The sequence below is a fragment of the Oryctolagus cuniculus genome, chromosome 4 (assembly GCF_051225735.1).
Source record: "Oryctolagus cuniculus isolate XC-2025 breed Fujian yellow rabbit chromosome 4, ASM5122573v1, whole genome shotgun sequence".
Lineage (NCBI taxonomy): Eukaryota > Metazoa > Chordata > Mammalia > Lagomorpha > Leporidae > Oryctolagus > Oryctolagus cuniculus.
Genome location: NC_142870.1, coordinates 147,833,637 through 147,857,519, shown reverse-complemented (window position 1 = coordinate 147,857,519; position 23,883 = coordinate 147,833,637). Strand labels below are relative to the sequence as shown.

Here is a 23,883-nt window from a genome sequence, read left to right as displayed (position 1 = left end):
TGATGTATATAATCTTCACTTAATTGTTATACTCAACTGAAAATACTATTATCAAGCCCCCCCTTTCCAATTAAGTAACTCTCCCATAATGTTTCATTCTAGTAAGAAAACGCCAAGAGTCTACTGTGGGCAGTTATAAATTGAAAACAGCTGTTGAAATGTTTTAGCCTTTTGGAGTGGAAAAGACCAGTGTGACCCAGTGATCCCCTGTGGCCTTTTGCCTGAGGACAGAACAGTAAGGTAGGGCAAGCACAGGGGGGACAGAGGTGCACTCCACTGGCGCTGCTTGGAATTGCTACCCCTAACTTGACCAACAATGAATTTAAAAGTTAACCTATAAAAACATCCTATCAAAGGTTTCCTGAAGGGAGACAAGCCTATAAATCCATCCATTATTTATTCATATAAGACAAAAGCAAATAAAAGGCAGCTGTCTTCACAGATATTCAGATTGTATTTTATTGTGCAGACCCGAGTCCCTGTGCACTCCCGAAGGAGGCCTAAGTGTAGGCTGAGACTGCAGAGATCGCACCTGTCAGACAGGGTCCCCCGAGACTTCACTTAAATTCAGTTCTCCAGGCAATAAGAGTGGCAAGGTTAGGTCTTCACAGTGGGCATAAAAGAAAAACTCTAAATTGCTTCTTCAGTGACTGAAGTATGTTTATTTGTTCACTAGAAGAGTATCATTTTCCATGATTGTGACCACAACCTGTAAACTGACAAACTTTTTCTTTGAAGTATTGCATACGAATAAGGCAGGCTAGAGATGCATCCTAGTGATTTGGAGACCAATAAATGACATGCAGGTGTATCCATTACCAGTCGGCTTTTTCTATGCTAATTTTTTTTTTTAATTATTTTTATTTATTTGAAAGAGTTACAGAGAGAGGTAGACAGAGAGGTCTTCTATCCACTGGTTCAGTCCCCAGATGGCCACAACGGCTAGAGCTGCACCCATCCAAAGCTTGGAGCCAGGAGCTTCTTCCAGGTTTCCCACGTGGGTGCAGGGGCCCAAGGACTTCTTCTACTTCTTCTACTGCTTCTACTACTACTTCTTCTACTACTTTCCCAGACCACAAGCAGAGCGCTGGATTGGAAGATGAGTAGCCGGGACTAGATCCAGCGCCCAGGGCTTTAACCCACTGCGCCACAGCACCGGCCCTTATGCTAATCTCTTATTCTGATGATTCTTACTTTGAAGATATTAATATCCAAGCTGATCTCTAGGGAGAAAATGTTAGTGAAAAACTAAAAGTATATTTCCCATTTTAAGATCTGAAAATTAGTTTCAGAAAGTCTCAAATATGTTCAGTGTATTAGTTTTAAGATTCTAAGACTGTACTGTTAATTCTTACGTTTAAAGTGAATTCAGTAAAGAGGGGGGTAGTTTTTCTAGCCTTGAAGCTTATATTTTCCTGGTTAAGTCTTCTACCATTTTTAAATGGTGTGTTGAAACATCACTTTTCTAGTTGCTTAGAGATGCTTTGAATTTGCAAAATGAAATGCAGTCTTTCTGAATAATGAAATCTCCGACACACAAATCTGGTAAGGTTTTACATACAAAATTCTGTGTTCTGATAAAGTATCTACTTTTAACTTGGTACTGCATCACTGCTGGTATCTTACACTGCACCCAGATCATCAATTTTTTTGTGCAGTATTTTTCATTAAAGATGGCTGGGTTATTTTACCAGGGGAAAAAAAAAATCTAGTAACAGGCATTTGTTGCTACCTGAAGTGCCCACTTGACAGTCTGCATGCCATGGAAACCTTTCTAAGTAGGCAGCTATTTCTAGAATAAAGCCCTCATGTTTGACTAGGCTTGTAAATACTGGTGATTCTAATGCAAAAAAATGGAAAAGCAGCCCCCAAATTGCCTTAGCACAGAGATGAGTTATAGTTGACAAGTCATTCAACTTTGGTAATCGACTTACAGTCCTACTAAATGTTTTTAAGTAGTAAAGAAAATATGTTCCTATTTTATCTTTTTAGGTTTTTTTCCTCTTGAACTTCTCTCAAAAAGGATAAGCAGGGTGCTCATTTTTTTTCAAGATCCTGCCTAACTTACCACTGTCATGCTCAGAATTAGGCCATTGCTTCACAAGCATATGAATCCCCTGAGAACCTGGCTAAGATGCACATGCTGATTAGCAGGGCTGGAGACAACCCTGAGAGTCTGGATTTTTCATAAGCCCCAGGTGGTGGTGATGTGGTCTGGGCATCACTCTGTGAATATTAACCAAAACCCTACAGAGTTCTTCAGGTGGGACAAACTATTTAGGGGTTATTAAAACCATTTACCTCTTATTTTGTTCAGAGTATTTCTTAAATAATTATGCAAAATATAACCTTTTATAAACCAGAGTGGGGAACAGAGAACTTGGAATTGCACTTTATTTTAAATAGCAAAGTATAGTTATTACATCTTTCATCTTTATAATACATGTTGAAATCTTACACATATTAACATTGATTTTATGTATAAATAATATAAAAGGTATAAAACAGTATCCAAACTGTGGCAATACTTATACAACTGTAAAAAATATTTAGCTTTCAATATAAAAGTACCAGACTAATTTGAGTTTGAGGTAAAGGAGACAGATTTAGGCCACTTATGAGAGCAGAGGAGAATGTTAGGTCCATATTTTGGGACAGCTCAAATCTACAGAGCCTGCCCTGGTATGGCTGTTGTCTGTGGGGTTGAGCCAATGCATGCACAATGAGCACAGAAAGCAGTTGATCTTCATCTGTTGACAGAATAAAAAAAAAAAAAGTAATCCCAAATGCTATGAGCAATTTATTTCACTGAAAACAATTCATACCTTCCTAAACATTATCTCTTTAAATCCTTGAAACTCTTTGAGGTAGAGAATTGTGTCAGACTACTGCTGAGAAACAAAGACATGGCTAAGGGAGCTTGAGGAGCCGTGCATGGATTCTGACTCCGTGTGTAACTGCGCAGCAAGAGATGCAGGCCTCATACTCACTGCTGGTCAGCATGCAGGGCTAGCATCTGCATCCTTGGATCTCACACAGTAGGGAAGTCAGACACAAGCCCAACTCACGCTTAACAGAGTCCCGTGCAATTTCATATAAAGTCATTAGCACAAATAAATACTGTTGACATTTTTGTTTTCCAATGTGCTGAATGTTGTTTTCATTCTACGTTACATGGGCAAAGGGCTGTGAGTTCTGCCGTTACTTCTGGCCTTGATGGATGAAACCGTGAGGCGAGTGAGCCGTTTTTAAGCTGAAGGTGTCTCCACTCGACGAATGTCGCGAAGGAGCTTTTCCACCCAAGAGTGATGTTTCTGCTTCTTTTATTTCCATAGCCCGTTTGTATAGCTCAGCAGCTTTTTCAAAATCCCCTTCTTCATAGCTTTGAGAAGGAAACAATTTAAAATGAAACTGTGACCCCTTTAACAATTTTAAATGCCCTTATGAGATAAAGAAAGACAAGCTGTGGTAACGGCTCCATGTCCCGTTTTCCCAGTGTGTTCACTGGGGCAGACCAATAAAATGGATTTCTCAAAAACTTCTCTCTGCACAGTGTGACACCCCAGTGTCTCGTGCACACCAGGAAGATGACCATGTTGTAATGGATGCAGTGGGAGTGGATCCCAAGACAAAAGCAAACGCAAAACTCAACAAATAATGCCCAGAGGACAGCAAATTGCTCAGATCACCCCAAAGCCAGTTAGCTACAAATCTCATCCTTTGCTGTCTGCTGTGACAGGTGCCGCTGCAAACCTACATCATGTAGCCCTCGTTTCGCTCCCATAGACTGCTTTAGAATCAGAGGAGATCAGCAAAAAATGCCTTCCTCCCTCCAGGAAAAAAACAGGCCCAGCAATAAATATTTGTGCTGATGAGTCAAGACTCTTTTTAATGCATCAGGCTGCAGGAGGAACGTAAAGAAATTCTTACCTAAGCACAGCTAAATTTTTTAATGTTTCTCCAACTCGAGGATGCATCCGACCCAAGCTATCTTCATAGATCTTTAATGCTCTTTCGTATAATGGCAAGGCTTCCTTGTGTCTTTTCTTAAGAAAAAGTAATACTCATTTAACACACTGAGTTTCTAAGGTTAGTATTAGCATATCCTACACTTAGCTGGCCAACCTACGTTGGCAAGCACATTTAAAATGTTAACAGTCTCCTAAAGGATACAAATAAACATTAAGTTATGAATAATAAAAATGAGAAAAGCAACATAAAGTTAGAAGCCTGTTTTAAGTCTGGCTTGGTAAGTGTTTAACTTTAACCCAATAAAATAAGCACAAACCTAATTCTTACACAATGGGTACTACACAGTCTCATTCAGTAACAGGCAAATGCTGTACAGGCTTAAAGACAGAGAAGAGGGAATCTCTGGAACTTAAAAAAAGTAAGCCTATGTTCTGAACCAAGCAGTTGGTGTTTTACACCCAGAGGGACTGACCACCTTACTACTATAACTTTGAAAATTTATCCAAGTAATAAAAAAGGAGGCATTAGTACTCATCTGTAATCAATTTGTACTGTGCTACGCCTACCTCACAGCTATATTTTATGCCTTAAAGGCATTCATTTATGAAGAGTTACAACGTGGGGACTTACCATTTGGCTGTAAAGAACTGCTAAGTTCACCAAGGCAGTGGCTACACTAGGGTGCTTTGGACCAAAAGATTTCTGTCGAATTTCAACAGCCAATTCATACAAAGGTACTGCTTTGTCCAGTTTTCCCTATAAAAACAAAAGTATAATCAATACTAGTGATCAGAGCTTTTCTAATAAATAGAATTTTACATTCAAAATAATTTTGTGGGAAAAAGTTTATAGATAAGTGACAATCTAGTACAATTGTAGGTAAAGTGACAGTGATTATAGAAACACATTCTTTGATAATGTGCAAAGCCCTTTAGGATCACCTATCAGTACTCACTGTTTCTGTATATGCCAATTAGAGTAAATTTGCTACTGCAAGATGGCATCAAAGGGGCAGGTGCTATAGCTCAGTAAGCTAATCCTCCACCTGTAGCACTGGCATCCCATACGGGCACCAGTCCTGGCTGCTCCTCTTCTGTTCCAGCTCGCTACTTAACGGCCTGGGAAAGCATTGGAAGATGGCCCAAGTGCTTGGCCCCTTGCACCTGCCTGGGAGACCCAGAAGAAGCTCCTGGCTCCTGGCTTCGGATTGCCCAGCTTTGGACATTGCAGCCATTTGTGGAGTGAACCAGGGGATGGTTCTCCCTCTCTCTCTCTGTAACTCTACCTCTCAAATAAATAAAATCCATATACATATATATATATACACACATACACACACACACAAATATATATATATATACACATACACATATATACAAGATGGTATGAAACTACAAACTGATTTCCAACCAAGTTCCTTCCAGATTTTCCAAATTATTTCCCTTTACTTGAAAGTTTGGGAGAAACAGCAACAGTGTATCCTTACTATAACAACTTCAGTGAGGGACAGCCAGCAAGGGTCCCCCACACACAGCAGACTCCATGCAGCAGACTTCTCAGGCATTGTGTTGCAGGGCAGATAAAAAATTTCCAGACTTCCCTCCCATGGCAAAGAATGGTTGCATTTAATTGTAGGCAAAGTCAAGACACAAAAAAAATGCTCATTTAATCAACTAAAAAGACACCTCCCAGAGCACTGGCACTGTGTGACTTGTTACATTTGTGGTTGCTTTCACAACAAACATAATAGCAGTGGGACTGTAGAATTGAAATGCAGGAAGATTAAACTAGGATGCTGATGAACACACTTGTATTTGGAATGTATTTTAACAAAACTAAACCAATGTCTTCATTAAGCCTCAAATAGTTTCTTGAAATGTTCTACTCAATTATATGTTAAAAAATAAATCACTACAATTTGAAGGTTCATATAAAAGACATCTATCCTTCAGAAGACACCGAACTTGCTGGCTTATTATAAAATAACACATGAGCGGAGCTGGTGCTGTGGCCTAGTAGATAAAGCCACTGCCTGCAGTGCCGGCATACCATATGAGTGCCGGTTTGAGTACCGGCTGCTCCACTTCCCATCCAGCTCTGCTATGGCCTGGGAAAGCAGTAGAAGATGGCCCAAGTCCTTGGGCCCCTGCACCCACATGGGAGACCCAGAAGAAGCTCCTGGCTCTTGGCTCCTGGTTCTGGATCAGTACAGCTCCGGCTGTTGCAGCCGGCTAGGGGGTGAACTACAGGATAGAAGACCTCTCTCTATGTCTCTACCTCTCTCTGTCTCTCCTTCTCCTGTGTAACTCTTTAAAATAAATAAATCTTTAAAAAAAAACACATGAGCATGCAAGGCTCACTTACCATTTTTTTATACAAGATTGCAAGATGCTTCACGGTGTAGGCCAGAGAAGGGTGGTCAGGAGCCAGCGCTCGCCTCCGGATGTCCAGCGCCCTCTCGTAAAGCTCCTCCGCCTTCTCATACTGTTTCTTTTCATTGCACAGAGCCGCCAAGTTATTGAGGGACTGGGCGCAGTCAGGGTGATCCGGCCCTAGAATGCGCTCCCGCATTTCCAAGGACCGCTTCAGAAACTGGTCAGCTGTCCTAGGGACGGAACCCCGCAGCAGGTTAAACCTTTCTGCACGCTACAATCTGAAGCTCTAGTTAAGTACAAAATGAAATCTCTTATTCTTAGACCCCTGTTAAAATGAATTCAGCTCAAACTCATCTCTGCATCCCCTGCACCATGCCCCCACCTTTGTGTTCCTGAGGCTTAGAGGGACAAAATATCAGGATGACTGCTTTGATTCTCTTCTCCTAAAAGACAAATGTTTTCCAAAACAAACTGTTTATACCTTTAACATTCTTAAACCTAAGTCAAATAAAAGGACTTGCTCTTCATTCTTCCTCCCTTTAGAGTTTGTACTAATTTTTAATAAACCTGCCCTCTGTGAACTAAATATCAATTACTTTTTACTGACATCCAAAGTTTCAAATGTTGTATTTTTCTGTCACCTAAAATCCAAAAATATTTTTATAAAATGGAAGTATGAACACTATGTGAATCGTATATAACCAAGTAAAATGATGAGTAAAACTGGCAACCATCTACATGGCAACCATCTACATTTTTCTTCATTCTCCATTAATCCCAGGTTTCTTCTCCAGGGTCTCATGTGCAGTAAGTACATAGTTCATCCTTCACAAATACATATGCCATGGAAGGGAGGCTACAGAGTTAACTTCCTAGTTCAGAAATAATGTTAAAGGAAATAGCAGGATGGGCCAACACTGCAGCACCAGTGCCGGCATCCCATACAGGCATGCCGGCTTGTGTCCCTGCTGCTCCTCTTCCAATCCAGCTCCCTGCTGTGGTCTGGGAAAGCAGTGGAAGATGGCCCAAGTGCTTGGGCCCTTGCACCCACATGGGAGACCCGGAAGAAGCTCCTGGCTCCTGGCTTTGAATCGGCTCATCTCTAGCTGTTGCAGCCATCTGGGGAGTGAACCAGTGGATGGAAGACCTTTCTGTCTCTCCCTCTCCGTGTCTATAACTCTGCCTCTCAAATAAATAAATACCTTAAAAAATAATAGGAAATGGCAGGAAAAATGCTATGATCCCTCATACATGAAATGTAGCTTTTTTTTTAGCCAACTTTTTTCTTGGCTTTCAGACTTGATGGAAACATAAGACAGCATGGCATCATTAGGTACTTATTTTCATTGTTAACACCATGGTACTCACTCCAGGTTGTTCTGTAGATAGTACAGCACACCCAGTTCATTGAGGGTCCGCGCATTATCAGGCGTGTCCTTACCCAGAGTCAACTCTTCCAGCTGCAGGGCCCGCCTACGCAAAAGGGCGAATCCATACTGCAGCAAACACAAAGATGGACACCACCTGAGCGGGTGCCGCCTCAGTCCTGAAACACCATCTTGGGGCCTCAAAACATCCTCCTTTCACTCCCTCTAATTCTAGATGACAATTCTTTTAAGAATCACATTGAATCAATGTGTATCAGTAACTCTTACTAAACACTATCATGAAAATGACTGAGATATTTCAGCACAGTATATTTCAAAGTGCTTCAAAACAATTAGGAACAATTCACTTGCAGATAATTACCAACCCCACTGCTAAGCACTCATTAGGGTCTTAGAAATACAAGCAGCATTCTAAGTTAAAATACACAAGTATGCGGCTGGCGCCGCGGCTCAATAGGCTAATCCTCTGCCTAGCAGCGCCGGCACACCAGGTTCTAGTCCCGGTTGCCCCTCTTCCAGGCCAGCTCTCTGCTGTGGCCAGGGAGTGCAGTGGAGGATAGCCCAAGTGCTTGGGTCCTGCACCCCATGGGAGACCAGGATAAGCACCTGGCTCCTGCCATCGGATCAGCGCAGTGCGCCGGCCACGGCGGCCATTGGAGGGTGAACCAACGGCAAAGGAAGACCTTTCTCTCTGTCTCTCTCTCTGTCCACTCTGCCTGTCAAAAAAAAAAAAAAAGAAAAAAAAGAAAAAATACACAAATATGCTACATTTAGATTTGATCAGTAATTTAGAAACATGAAAATAATTTTTTATGCTCAAGGAGAATTTCTTCATAGGAATTCAGCATGTCAATCCCTTTTATTCCCTTTTCTAACCCTTTACATAAAAGACTGAAATAGCTTTAAATTCTATCATCCACAGGCTAACCTTCAAACGAACTTTATAGTTCCACATTTTAAAAGTCCAAGTTAAACTTCTTATAATTTTATTTAGAGATGTATTATAAATAAAAACTATTAATTAGTATTTTCCTAGAGGTCACTTTAGAATTTAAAGCTCTTAACCATGCAAAGTTTATACACTTAGGATATTCAGAGGATGCTCTTTTTCTCCTTGGTTCAAACGTAACACAGGGGCCAAAATTGAGGTGCAGCAGGTGAAGCCATCACCTCTGATGCTGGTATCCCATACTGGATGCTACCTCTGATCCTAGCTTTGAAGGATCACACTTGCACCCCTACCACCCATCTAGGAGACCCGGATGGAGGTCCAAGTTCCTGGCTTCGGCCTGGCCCAGTCCTGGCTGTTGCAGCCATATGTGGGGTGAACCAATGGGTAGAAGATCTATCTGTCTCTTTCTCTCACTCTGTCACTCTGCCTTTCAAGTAATTAAATAAATCTTACAAAAAACAAACAAAAAAAAGCAATCTCTCATTACCAGGTTGCCTTTTCTCCTTGTAGCTTTCTGACGAATTTTAAAGGATTTTTTCCTAAAATGTTCAGCTTGTTCATATCTTAAAAAGAAAAAAGTATATTAAGTCAAACAATATGTAAATAATCACAAGATAAGCATACCTCAGTGAAATGAAAATGGTGCTTACATAGAATAAAACCTTTTACTTATAGCATTATTCTACAAGTGGCAGTCAAATGTAATTAAAAATTTAATGAAAACCTTCATAAAACAAAATTTGACAAACAATAAATAAATCTAGTTCTCGGAGTAGCTGAATAATTTCTTTTAACTGATTTAATTAATTTTGAATCTCTACAGGCCAACCTAACAATGAAAATCCACAATTTTAGTTTAGTATATAGCACCTCTCTCTGTACAGGCTAACTTTTAGCTAAATACAAATGTGAAATTTGCTGAAAACTTGAATGAAACAAGAAATTAAAAAATTATAACATGCACTAGGATCAATCATGGCACCAAGGAAACAATTTCTCGGGGGAAGAGGTGCCACCAGGGCCTGTCACCCCAAGAGGCTCTGACAGGAAGGGTCAGCACAGTCTGTGAGGGGCCGGGTGCTACCCAGCACCTGTCACCCGAGAAGCCTGGACACAAAGGGTCAACACAGCCTCTGTGAGGGGCCAGGTGCCACCCAGTGCCTGTCAGCCCTAGAGGCTCTGACACAAAGGGTCAGCACAGTCTCTGTGAGGGGCTGGGCAGTATCCCAGGCTTTGTGCTGCACCTCAGGAACCCCGACCCTGGAGCACAGAAGCAACAGCAGCTAATAGAAACAAACATATGTGGCTGTGTTCCCATGAAACCTTGTCCATGAAACGGATGTGGCCTCTCAGCAGTGTTGACCCCATGTTGGAGATGCGTGCAATTCTCCATGCTGGTGAGTGAGCCAGAACTCAACCCAAGACCACAGACTCCAAAGTCCACGCTCTACCCTTTGTGCATCTTTAGATATGAATCTCGCAGTCATAATTTTCTCAACCTCACCAAGATTCTGACCAAGAAATACTATTTGAACCTGATGCACAGGATAAGGAAAAGTACACAGCCACAAAGCAATGCTTCCCACATCTGTACATTAACAACCTGTAACCCCGCCGCAGAAAGCCAGAGGACTACTCATCTACATCTTACTTATTCTGTTTCTGGTACAAAGTCGCAAGTGCCTCAAGTTCCCGGGCAGTGCGTGGATGGTCTGCACCATAGGCGTTTTCCGAGATTTCCAGGGCCTGTTTGTACAGCTGCTCTGCATTGCCAAACTTCTTCCACTGCACATACACACTTGCTAGTTGGTGAAGGGACTGAGCTACTCTCGGGTGATCTGGATCTAAAGCTGTTTCGCGAATTTCTAGAGACCTCTGCAGAGGTACTACAGCCTGGGGAGACAGGGGAAAGGCCAATGAAAGTTAGGGAAGTGCTGTACAGCTCTCAGCATGACACAGGCAAGTGGCATTACCTCCTGGGAAGGGGGATGAGCAGCTAGTAAAAGCCCACCCTGTCTCCTGACTTCCACTTACCTGGCTGAGGAGGCCTAGGTCCTTGAGAAACCGCCCCAGGGTTTCATAAAGATCAGCTAAGCAAATCATGTTCTCCTCGCCATCACAGTTTTTCTCATACCGCTTCAATGACTCAAAGTATTCTGCTGCCATCGCGCTTTTGTCTTTGCCAACAAACTGCCAATAACTCAGCAACTCAGCAAAGTGTCCTCTGTGTCCAGACATGACAGCAATTTAATGAAAAACTAACTTAAACGTCCTCTGTAGAATGAAAACGGCAGAATTCATAGCAAGTTACTGACAATTTATCAGGAGGGGACTACAGTATGGTGAGGGGAGACAGACTGCCAGGCATCTGAGCTCCAGCACTTCCTAGCTGCACACTCTCCAGCAGGGATCTGACGTCTTACACCACACCACACTCGGGCACAGAAGCGGGGACACCGGCACTACACGCCACGGCTGTTACTACAGCAGATGATGGCACCACGGTGTTGGCTGCTGTCGCTGTTGTCATCATGGTTTCTCACCAAAGGAAAGGCATCTGATTCCTCTCTAGGTATTTCACAATATACTGACAACTGAGTGACCGGGGAGGGCCCTCGAGATCCCCCCTCAACACCACACACTCTGAGTTTCACTTTGTGCTTCAAGTATCCTGACAACATGGGAGCTCTCTGCCACACACACAGGGAATCCACAGTATACGCCTCTCCCAGAGGTCCATCACAAATGTCCGTCATGAGCACCAAGGTCACAGCGCCAGGCAACGCCCTTCACACTTTAGGGAGAAAAACCCCAAATCAGAAAGGGTGGCCCTGGGCTCTCTGCAGTGGCCCACTCCTCCCTTGGAACACCCTTTAATAAACGTTTGCTCTACTGTTCCTCCTTTCATCTCTCGGATCTGTAATTCCTTACTGTGTCGTGGAGATGGCATTGAAGCAAGCTGGCCTCTGGCGGTGACAATCCCACCGCCAGAATTATCTCAAATGATGGAAATCAGAAACTACTGGAGTGTCTACTCTATTTTCATCAAGGAACTAAATGGCAAGAAGCTTCTTCACTTGTGGGTGGATGGGCGAGCTGGTAAAGAATGAATCTGGTAAAGAAAGCTGGTAAGTGAAGCTGCTAAAGAAAGGCATCACGAAAAACTGGAGTGGACATCAGAAATAATTTAAGAGGTGCAGCAGGCCCTGAGAGAGCTCACTCAGGAAATTAAAATTATGTAGCCATTTCCCCAGAAATCTCTAAGCAAGGCAGATCACATCTTCGTGATGCTTAGTAGGTCACAAGCTTGGCTCACAAAAAGAAGTTTCTGTCACGGACAAACCCAAACCAACCACAAGAAACAGGAAGAATTACAACCCCCACGCATCAGGGTGAAGTTCATCTCCAGTCAGATTCTATGTGGAGCGAGAGTGAGATCTGACAGCTACACCCGAGACACTGACAGCCCCAGGAGGCAGACATCAACCGCCTCTGCCGCTTAAATCAAGAGGCTCAAGCTCCACCTGCTTAACGCAAGAAGTCATAAACTGGTCTCCACTCTCTGAGGCTCTGACTCCAGGAAGCAGCGGTGCCCCACGCTTCCCTCTGGAAGCAGCAGCTCTCCCCGCAGCCCGCACATCTCCCCCATGCTGTGTGCAGTTCACGCCCACTGAGAGCGGATGGACTCCCCTGGGAAGACGTCCTGGGAGAAGTTTCTTACCTCTTATAAAGATTCTGAGACACGAGGAGGTTGAGCAGGCCATCGTGTAACTGCTGCTTATTCCCCTGCTGCTGAAGAAGCCACAAGAGCTCATCCGCACTTCTCCAGGTGACCCTGTCCTGACTGCGGGGGAGAGGGCGGCTCAAGGAGGGAACACACCCAGCGCGCCTCTGCCACTCTACGAGAAAGGCAGAACACCACCCCAACCTCTACCAATCTAACCATGAAAACAAGTTCCACAACATTCAGGACCATTAACTAAACAAACTCCAAAGGTATTGCCCTAAAAACTAAGAAACCCCACAATGGACCCAAATACAAGCACATGTATTTTAAACTGTTTAGTTAGAATAAAATAAAATGATCCGGCATTGATGTCACTGAAGTGTATTAAAAGACTTATAAGATCATCTTGTCTTGATGTTAACAGAATTGGCAGAGCTATTTATAGTAATGAAGTTTTATACCTTAAGGTTTAAGAAAGAGAGACAAGGACACAAAAGTGTGGGAAGCACAAAAGACACTATGGGGACATCTGCATTACCTGAGCTGCAAGGTGAAGTAGTTGATCAGCTTCTGCCTATATGAAGAAGTAAGCGTGGGCCCTTCCAGGTACTCCAGCCTCACTGTTTCCCAGGCCTAGGGAGAACGACATGCATTCTACTTTATGCACGTCACCATGTACCTCACAGTGAGTGTGAAAAGGATGCATCATTACTTCAATTTTACAGTTGTAGAATAGAAATCACAGGATACTTTTAAATTCAAGATATCTTTATGTGATAAGCTGATTTAAAATAAAATTTCCTACTATTATTTAATAACTCAAAACACATTTTAATTCAAAGTTTTCATTACTACATTTAAGATCTCAGAAACGTAAGGTGAAAAGTTACCAAGTCAAAGCAATACACAACAGAGAAAGGTGAGCCTGTGAAATCACAAACACATCTTGTTTACGGATGCAGCACACACGTAGATGCTGAGTGCCTCACCCAGACCCAGTACCAGCTCCCTGGGCGCTCTCAGGGCCTCACCCAGACCCAGCACCAGCTCCCTGGGCGCTCTCAGGGCCTCACCCAGACCCAGCACCAGCTCCCTGGGTACTCTCAGGCCCTCACTGGGACCCAGCACCAGCTCCCTGGGTGCTCTCAGGGCCTCACCCAGACCCAGCACCAGCTCCCTGGGTACTCTCAGGCCCTCACTGGGACCCAGCACCAGCTCCCTGGGTGCTCTCAGGGCCCCACCCAGACCTGGCCCTCACTGGGACCCAGCACCAGCTCCCTGGGTGCTCTTAGGCCCTCACTGGGACCCAGCACTACCTCCCTGGGTGCTCTCGGGGCCTCACTGGGCCCAGCACCAGCTCCCTGGGTACTCTCAGGGCCTCACTGGGACCCAGCACCAGCTCCCTGGGTGCTCTCAGGCCCTCACTGGGACCCAGCACCACCTCCCTGGGTGCTCTCAGGGCCTCACCCAGACCCAGCGCCAGCTCCCTGGGTGCTCTTAGGCCCTCACTGGGACCCAGCACCAGCTCCCTGGGTGCTCTCAGGCCCTCACTGGGATCCAGCACCAGTTCCCTGGGTGCTCTCAGGGCCTCACTGGGACCCAGCACCAGCTCCCTGGGTGCTCTCAGGGCCTCACTGGGGCCCAGCACCAGCTCCCTGGGTGCTCTCAGGGTCTGAGTGAGGCGGGCCAGTCTGCCCGGGAGCAGGACAGCAGGACCTGTGCACGGCAAGAGAGCTGTTAAGCTCTGAAGAGCCAGGGATTGAGAGGAGGAGGCCGCGCTTCTAGAGTCCATGCTCTTAACACGTGTGTAACATCAGCACGTCACAGAAACATGAACCAAAAAGAACATTCTCTTCCAGAAAGAAACGAAGGAAACAACCCTTTCTCATTTTCGATTTAAAACTGTCGTATTACAGTAAAACCACTAAACAGGAGCCCCACCCTGTTAGGGAATGTCTAAGCACTGGTAACCATGGGGATGATGTTGTACAGCACATCTGAGATCTTATTCACTTGGTAGAAACCACCTCTCACAGGAATCAGCATAACAGTAGCCACAAGTTACACCTAACCCAAATAAAAACACCCCCAAAAAACTGTAATGCCAAATAGCAGACTTCAGTGCTGGCTTATAACTGAAACATTTAACCTACAATAGTACAGGATAACATAGTGATATGCTGATATTCATTAAGCACAAAATCTTATTAGAAGATGCTTAAAATAACAGTTACCTGTAGATTCTGAAACCTGAGCAAGCCACAACCATAAGTTAACAAACACATTTTGTATAAACTGTGAATAAGAGAGGTCAAGACAGCCCAGGATAATTCAGGGTAGAGTTCCATCAGCTCTGATTCACTCACACCATTGTGACTAACATTGATGAGGCAGAGAATCTAGGCAGAGAAGCAAAGTAACAGTCACCATAAAAACTCCTCGTAACTAACTGAAATTCAGAGAGGCAAAATAATAGTCACCATACAAACACCTCTATAACTAACTGAAATTTCCATAATTTTTAATCTTCCATAAGCCTATTAACATTTTGCCTAAATTTATTTATAATTCAATTTAATAAATCAAGAAACAAATTTCTTACAATAAAACACACTACCAAAAAAGGCATTAATCAAGAATAGGATAATGTATATACAAAATCTAGTGCACCAAACACAATATTTGTATAGAGCTCATTAAAAATTAAACTCCATTAAATGTATTGTTTATGCAGTTTTAATGACAGAATCCTAATTCTGGGAAGACAGTGGAAGAAAACACTCATCCTACTGACATATAAAACAGAAAAGAACAAGTCTAAAAATAGCCCACAAAACAAAGAAAAAGTCCTTGAGGTGCCAAACACAAACAGGAAACAGAGCCACCAGCTGGAGCTGCTTGCTGTGCCTTGGAGAGAGAGGACAGGCAGCATTTCCAGGAACTTATGGGCTTAGGCATTCACACCCACAGTAGGATGGGAGGTGAGCCCGAAGTCCCCAGAGGAGAGGGGAAGGAACAACACTGGCCAACAGCAGGACCCCTGAGGCAAATGTGACCCGCAGACACAGAAAGGATAGGAGCAGGCTGTGGCCTGGGGGTGAAATAAGGAGTCAGGACCCCAGGAACCACCAAGCTGAGAAATCAACATAAAATTGGATCGGTTTTAAACTGTCAAATATCAAAGTTGACTACATTAATAATTAAAATGGTATTTTAATTATAAAGTATTTAGAAACTAATATTAATAACAGATATGCATGAAATTTATGGATAAAAAGATAAAGCATTATTGAAGGATATTAAGGAAGATGGACAGTCATTTAGCTTTCCTCAAAGGGGAAGACACACAATAAATCTCCCCACTTTAATCTCTAAATTCAACATAATTCCAACTAACATTCCGAAGTGGGTTACCAGGACACATGTGGAGTCCATTCTAAAAATAATATGGAGAATGAACCAAAAAAATTGTGAAGATTAAAGGAGACTTTCCCAGCCAAATGTCAAAACTTACTTTAAAGCTCTAGTGGCTAAGACAGTGTGGTATAGGCAAAGAACAGGCAACAGACACATACTTATACATGAGCTTGGTATTTGTCAGGCAGCACTGCAAGGCAGCAGCAAAGATGTACCATTTAGTCAAGAACAGCTAGCCACATGACAAAAGATTAAAAATAGCAGATTCCATCCTTACATAATAAAATCAATCACCATGAGTTAGGGACTTAAGACACCAAGAACAAGACTGTAAATTTTTTGAGGGAACTTGCGCATAATCACACAGGAACACTTATATGAGAGCAAGAGATTTTTTTTTAAGATACAACAGGTGTAAACCATGAAAAAATTGGTGATAAGTAGAATTTTATCAAAATAAAACTTTGAATGACATCATACAGTCAAAAGAAACAGGACAAAGATATTTATGTGCAAACTCTCTAACAAGGCATCTGTGTTCAGTATGCAGAATATTTAATAATAGATCAGTAAGAAAGGACAACCTTTCTTAAAAATAGGTTGAGAAGGGGGAGGGCAAGTGTTCGGTGCAATGGTTAAGTCCTCAGTTGGGACAGCTGCATCCGTATAGCAGTACCTATTTCAAGTCCTGGCTGCTCTGCTTCCCATCCAGCTTTCCCTAACGCCCATCCTGGCAGGCAGCAGGTGATGGGAAGTATGTGGATCTCTGCCACCTACATGGAAGACCTTGACTGAGTTCTGGGCTCCTGGCGTTGGCTTGGCCCAGCCTTAGCTGAGTAAACCAGCAGATGGAAGACCTCTCTTTTGTCTCTGTTTCTGCCTTTCAACAAAAATGAAAAAATAAATTTTTTTAAGGGGTGAAGGACGAGAACCTACAATTCATACAGGAGCAAACTAGGATAACCAATATGTATGAAAAGCTAATAAAGCACATTCATAATCATGAAAACACAATCTTCCACAAGAACACAATGGTTGCTAGCATTACTGAACATTCTTAAAGATTTAAAGAATTTTATTTCCTTCAATTTACTCATAAGGACAAGCAAGACAAACTGATCTTCCTTTCATATGTCAATTACACGTTACCTGTTTCATTAGTTCCTTATCCCCATCATTTGCCATGGACTCCCAGATGGAGTGCAGAACAAGCCTGTACAACGAAGCAGTATCTTGACACTGGAAACACTGGTGAAGGGTTTTATCTAAATTCCCTGCCTTCCCAGCACTGTTGGAATTGAGAATATATTTAATTTCTTATAAACTGCCAACATCTGTGAAAAATTGGGGATAAAACAATGTCATCTCTACCTAAGTACTGCAACTGACCACAGGAATTCAAGAAAACATGATACAGGAAAACGGTAGCTTTAGGGAGCTGCTGGAGTCACTGCATTGGTTTTAGTATACAATTTAATTCAATTCAATAAATGCACATCAAGACTGTCAGGCAAGTATTTTGCATTATGTAACATAAAAATGATGAAGACCTGGCTCTCATCATCCAGAGGCAAACCCTGGACATCCCAGAAGCAGGGGAGTAAGCAGCACTGTTAGTTAGCCATGCAAATCAAAGTTGTATAGGGTCAGAACTCAGAAAACACTGAACAGGATTGTTTTTAAACATCACAAAGTATTTACCAGCAGTTTCTGTTTTTAACCACAAAGACATATAAAGAGAAACAAATAAAAAAGGGTCCCTGGTGCCCCTTAAAATACATTCAATACATACTATGAAATGCATGGGGAATGACGCACTCCTTAACTGCACTCAATCTACAACTAATCCCAGGGCCAGACACACTGCCAGTTCTCACAGTGGCAATACCAGGGGCAGTTCAAAGTTCTAAAAGTTTGTGTTTTTTTTTTTTTTTTTTTTTTTCATTTCAAATTTGGTGCTCCAGAGGAGAACATGCAATTACAAGACAAGGGTATTAGATTCAGTGTCTGGAAATCAAAGAGTTGTGCTATGACAACCATTTATTGTGATGAATACCAAAAAGAAAATGAAGATATAAAAGGTGTGACACTCTCTAAACTGCTTATTTCTAATGGATATTCTAATACAGATTTCTAAAGGACAGCTTAAACACAAGATATGATACAAAGTTTACTAGGACTTGAGGACAGAAACAAACAAAAAAAAAAACCAGCCCACCTACATACCTACCTACCAACACTCTCAGGCCTCGGGGTCTGCTTCACTTCCCTTGTACTAGGGGACCCTGCAGGTGATAAAGAGGGCTCACAGGTGGGCCCCGTGTGAGGATGGAGATGTTCTCTTGCAACCCCCACAGGAAAAACTTGTGATGAAAGTTGGACAAATCTATCCACAGGTTCTGGTAATTCACAGCCTATTCCACCTTCGGCTGTCAATCACATTGTCACAGAATGTTAGTATCACTATTAGAACAGAATCAGAGAGGCCCAGGAGGCGGTTGCAATGATCAGTTCTCAATGTCGCAGCAAACAAAACATGCGATACTTACCGTGCGACCATTTTGCCGAAGAGCGTGACATAAAGGGCATTGCAGGTTGTAGCCGAACGACAGTGTCGTTCCAGCTGCTTCTCCTGCACACAAATGCAAAAAGCCACTATGGCGTGACTACCAAGTCAGCCATAAACATTCCAGCAGAAACAACACTGCTCCCGCCATCTTACTAGTGCCACCACACAAAGCAGCCACGGCTCTGCAGCTACCACAGCCTTCCTACTGCAGACACACGCAGTCCCACTCCAAATGTCCTGCCTGATGCTACACTGTAAACTGAGACCCCCAATCTGTTATTGCTTCTTTATGTGGTGTCAGATTACAAGAGAATGCATTTATCAAATAACAGAACTCCAATGTTGAATTGTAAGCCTCATAAGTTGTTTTATAGGAAGTTACGGAGTGAAAGAGTTAAAACCACCTTACCTGCTCTTTATTCAATTTAATGTCTACAGAGTGGCATTCTGCAATTATAATAGATTTTGCATCTTTTGGATTTAAAGGATCAAGATGAAGTGTTGGCCACAACCTTTCATGGAAAGAAAAGAAAAATGAAGTTCTAACAATATATTAAGAATCGTAATCTACCCACAAGTTAAAACCCATCACAGGACTGAACATCTTTTAATAACTGCCTTTATAAAATAAGTAAAAATTAATGTGTTAATTATACTAATCATTTATTTCATTCAATCTAATGCAAATTATTTTCAGAAATCAATTCACAACAAAGTGTGAACAGCATATGCATTACTCAGTTCCTTTGTGTTCTATACTATTAGTAAAACTGCACGCAGGTGTAGTGCCTATGAAGCACGGTACAAGACACAGGCTTGGCCCCCAATGATTACTACAATGCTTTCTTCACAGAAGAGTGAAAACGGTTTCTCAGGAGAGTGATAAAATACATAAAGCACATATACACATATCTGTTTATATGCCCAGTAAAATTCCTCAGGAGGAAGGAGTAGAAGAAAATGTTTAAAAAGCCTCCTTACAGGGGCAAAACCAGTTGAGAGACACTGCCCTCCGGGTGGAACCACCACCCTGCTTTTGTGGGGACTGGTAAAAGGACCATGCATTCCAAGATAACCTGTGTCTAGTCTATTTCTTCTCAGCTCAGCCAGCTCCCTACTTCGCTCACTCCAATCTGACTGCCCACTAGACTGCGTTACTTGCAGCCACCTCAAATTAATGATGCCCCAAAACTCACTTCCCTTCCCCCACCCCACCATGCCTGCCTTTGTGTTTCTTACTTCAGTTCAAGAAACCATAATTTCCTTAATTTCTTCAAGCTGGAAACTCAGGCAACCTTCCAGCTTTCTCCTTTTCCTGCATATCCCAGAGCTAACCTCGCACCAAATCCTACAGGCTGCATCTCGTTCTTGAGTTGGTCCCCATCTCCCGACCCTCCCTGCCACTTCCTTGAAAAACACAGCAACATATCAAAAGCCTTTCCTCATCTGCACTTGAATCATTTCCGAAATCTGAAAGAAGGAAAGCTGGTGTCATACCTCCATGCTGGAGGGCAGGTTTCTACATTCACAGAAACAATTACTCTCACATTCACTGGCAGAGGATCTATCAGCCATTTCATGTGTTTTTCAACTTGCTTAAAAATATAAAAACAAAATTCAATCTATTAATCAAAGTATTTCAAAACGACCCAAGAATAGCTCCCCAAATAAAATGAAATTCTCATGATGTATCTTTTATTAAGGGCTAACATCTCATTTTTGGATGACTTATCTTGTAATTTTAAGAATTTTAAGAACAAGTGGTAAGACATTATAATCAGATTTGAATTCTTGACAGTTACAGCAATTTGAAGGCCCCCAAAATACTTCAAAACAAAGTGTTTGCTAATTGCGTAAATTCAGTTTGTCTTTCCCCATAAGGTATGTGTGTCTGCTGGCATAAGGTACATTCTTTAAAATCTGCTGTGTCTTCCCTGAAAATTAAGTGGAAACAAAAGAAACACCACCAATTTCCTCTCGTAAACATGTCATTTAAACGCCCGCCAGAGCCACTATTGATAATGCTGTCTCTTTGTCAGGTGTCAATAGGTTAAAAGTCAATACCTGAACTTGATCTATAGAATCAATGATGATGATGATGCTGCCTTGATGACGAGCAGAGAGTTTTTCTAACCAACGTGGGAATTCTTCCAGAAGCTTAGCAGGATCCAGCGTAATCGCAGATACTGACCAAGAGTGCTGCATCAACTACAAGATGTGAATGTGTAACTGAAGTCGTCACATTTTATCACAGCTTGTGGGAAGTGCTTCCATCCCTACTTTCCACACTAAAACTGAGTCACCAAGAAGACTGAGTGTACCAGGTATTAATTTCCATCTTCTGGAAAACCCAAACAAGTGGGTAATACTGACAACTGGTTTATCCCAACAATTTCTGAATCTACATAATCTCCAGAGAATCCCAAAAGATGGCGTACTACACCTTCAGAGTGAGTCGTTTAATAATCAAGGAAGATTCTGCGCTGGTGGACATGGGCCTCCCCACAAAATGAGACAGGATCAGTGTGGTAGGGGAATTCTTCTGTTGTAACTGAATCCTGAAAGAGAAGGGCAGGAATCTTACAAAGCCAAGGAAACGCCTTTCTGTCAACAGCAAAAAAATTCAGTCTCTCCTAAACAGCACTCTGGCCTCAGAATCAGCCCTGAAGTCATTCCGATCTGGCTGAAAAGCCCATGAGAGTATTTCAGGCATGGAAAGCCAAGACACTCTGGCAAAAACAAAAACAAAAACAAAAACACCACAACCCTAAATGAAAAATCTCTGTGAGTGAGATCCCAGTGGAAAGAACAGGTCTTCAAAGAAGGAGGTACCTTTCTCTGAAGGGAGGAGAGAACCTCCACTTTGACTATGACCCTGTCTAAACAAGATAAGAGTCGGAGAATTCAAGGGGCTTCCATAGCCTTGGAAACTCATGACTGGTGCATAGGGAGATTACTGATGCCATAAACAGGAGTGTCAATTTGTAAAGTCAACACCAGGAGTCACTGTGCACTTACTCCTCATGTAGGATCTCTGTCCTTAATGTGCTGTACATTGAGACTTAATGCTATAACGAGTACTCAAACAGTATATTTCACTTTGTGTTTCTATGGGGGTGCAAACTGTTGAAATCTTTACTTAGTGTATTCTAAACTGATCTTCTGTAAAAAAAAAAAAAAAAAAAAGAAGAAGAAGAAGAAGAAGAAATTATCAATTCCCAACTTGACTCTCACTGGGATTAAACATGACAATAGGTCTGATCTGATTTCATCATCATTTAAAAAATCACCTATTATTTTTCACTTTATGTTTCTGTGTGGGAACAAACTGTTGAAATCTTTACTTAATGTATGCTAAACTGATCTCCTGTATATAAAGAGAATCGAAAATGAATCTTGATGTGAATGGAAGGGGAGAGGGAGTGGGAAAGGGGAGGGTTGCGGGTGGGAGGGACATTATGGGGGGAAGCCATTGTAATCCATAAGCCGTATTTTGGAAATTTATATTCATTAAATAAAAGTTAAAAAAAAAAAAAGAAAAAAAAATCCAGTCTCCACAATCACATGCATAGTCACTTTTGAATAAATATGGGAATTTCCATTTGAGTCTCAAACTTTAAAAAAGTATAAATTCATGCTAATTAATGCAAAACAAAATAGTTGTACAATGGAGATACAGTTATTAATAAAACAAGCATTTTTAACTACAAATATGTTACCCAAAGGAAAATGTGAGGGACAAAGAGATTATTTTAGGGGGCCAGTAGTGTAGCATTGTGAGTGAAGCCACCACCTATTGGGCTGGCATCCCATATGTGCCCCAGTTCACGTTCCAGCTGCTCCACTTCCAATCCAGCTTTCTGCTAATGTTTCTGGGAAAGCAGCAGAAGATGGCCCCAGTGCTTGGGCCCCTGCACCCAAGTGGGAGACCTGGACCAGCCCTGGCCATGTGGCCATTTGGGGAGTGGAGTAAACAGTGAACCAGCAGATGAAAGATATCTCTCTCTCTCTCTCTCGACTCTCCCTAACTCTGCTTTTCGAATAAAATAAATCTTACAAAAAATTTTCTACACATAATTGTAAATAAAAGGGCAATAAAAAGGAAGCTATCTATGCTAACTCCTCAATGTAAATAATTATGAAAATATTGTCTTATTTTTAAAAAATACAACAAAAAAGTGTATTAGCTTATATGAACCTTAGTCCATTATTTAAAGACTAGATTACATTCACAGTGAATGTAATCCTTAATTTTGATGTGCTTTTGTTTTGTTCCAAATATTTAAAATCCCAATATAATTTTAAGATGAAGCCAAATAATGAAATAAAGGCACATCCCTCTAAACTCCATCTAGTGCAGTTCCACACTAGCCACCCCCTTACTTAGCCCTCCCACAGCCCTATGGGATGTTTGTATATAATCGTGAATGCTCGTACTACCTGATCCTTTCTCTCTCTGCATCTTGTAACACTCTAAAATTCTACACACTTCAGGGCATGCGCCTATCATTTTATTTCTCCATACTTTTTTTAATGTCTAGTACAGGCCATGCAGGAAGGTGGACAACCAATACATTTTGCTGAGTGACTTTAGGAATTCAACAAATATGACAAGAATGACTGAACTGCACCGCATCATACATACCACTTTGATAAAAGAAGGGACTTTCCAGAACCAGGGCCTCCAGACACCAGAAGGGGTGGGATTGGGGCTGGTGCTGCCACTAAATCATTAAGGCGTTGGTAATACTAAAAATAAAAATGAATTTGAATTGTGAGGAAACACATGCCTCTAAGAATACTACTAAAGAGAATCAACTTCCGCTTAAACTCTAAAAACACTAGAGAAAAGCTGCATGAGAAAAACGAACCCACTTTCGGTCCACGGCAGCTTCATGACTGCTACTTCTATGGTTGGTGACATAGGCCTGAAGCAGTCGACTAAGAATGGGCCCCCATTTCTTCTACACCCTGTACTGCTGGAAATGGATGGTACTGGACAGCCGCTCCAACAGATGCCCTGGGGTCTGAACATTCAGACGTTCAGCAGGATGCTGCCGGGAGGGCTCCGACTCCACAGAAGGCCTCAAGGGTTCCGGCAGGCAGCCTCAAAATCCTGCCAGCAGAAGGGTCTTTGGCCTTAGAGACCACCTCAGTTTCCAGGGATTGCTGAGAACAGTTCTCAACAAGAACAGGTTGCCACTGGGGCTGTGGCTCTTCCAACCCGCCCCATAGGATCAGCTTAGGACAGGCTGCCTGAGGTCTTTCTGAAATCAAGTTAAGTTCTTTGTGAAGCCCAAGAACCCATATCTCCCGGGCTTTCTCCAGACACATAAAACTGGTTGAGATATGAAAATATACTCAGAAAATCAAAGTATCATAGCACTTATTGAAGAGTCTCCCAAGGAATCTTGACAGCTGGGATGTTTACCAAGTGCGCCAGTGGTCTGAACAACAGCTAGTAAGGCAGTAAAACGAAACTC

The 23,883-nt window shown here is 42.3% G+C and overlaps 1 protein-coding gene across 7 annotated transcripts in view; it reads right to left on the bottom strand.

The window, feature by feature from the left end:
- Window positions 1-2,376: 2,376 nt before the first annotated feature.
- Window positions 2,377-23,883, bottom strand: part of NPHP3 (nephrocystin 3) — a 45,493-nt gene continuing 23,986 nt past the window's right edge. The window contains exons 10-27 of one of the 7 annotated variants that reach the window (XR_016232817.1): window positions 23,046-23,149; window positions 20,844-20,958; window positions 20,465-20,608; window positions 19,898-19,995; window positions 18,810-18,912; window positions 18,381-18,463; window positions 16,981-17,165; window positions 14,649-14,813; window positions 12,953-13,047; window positions 12,409-12,531; window positions 10,722-10,961; window positions 10,339-10,580; window positions 9,175-9,250; window positions 7,716-7,843; window positions 6,337-6,577; window positions 4,603-4,728; window positions 3,931-4,046; window positions 2,377-3,382 (exon numbers count right to left, since the gene is read on the bottom strand). Coding sequence is in view for 3 of the 7 variants with exons in the window: in XM_008266202.5 (XP_008264424.2) it covers window positions 3,202-3,382; window positions 3,931-4,046; window positions 4,603-4,728; window positions 6,337-6,577; window positions 7,716-7,843; window positions 9,175-9,250; window positions 10,339-10,580; window positions 10,722-10,911; window positions 12,409-12,531; window positions 12,953-13,047; window positions 14,649-14,813; window positions 16,981-17,119; window positions 18,381-18,463; window positions 18,810-18,912; window positions 19,898-19,995; window positions 20,465-20,608; window positions 20,844-20,958; window positions 23,046-23,149 (2,469 nt within the window). In the remaining 4 variants the exon portion in view is untranslated. The remainder of the gene's footprint in view (window positions 3,383-3,930; window positions 4,047-4,602; window positions 4,729-6,336; window positions 6,578-7,715; window positions 7,844-9,174; window positions 9,251-10,338; window positions 10,581-10,721; window positions 10,962-12,408; window positions 12,532-12,952; window positions 13,048-14,648; window positions 14,814-16,980; window positions 17,166-18,380; window positions 18,464-18,809; window positions 18,913-19,897; window positions 19,996-20,464; window positions 20,609-20,843; window positions 20,959-23,045; window positions 23,150-23,883) is intronic. The other 6 variants (XR_016232814.1, XM_008266202.5, XR_016232815.1 and 3 more) reach the window with 6 other exon arrangements.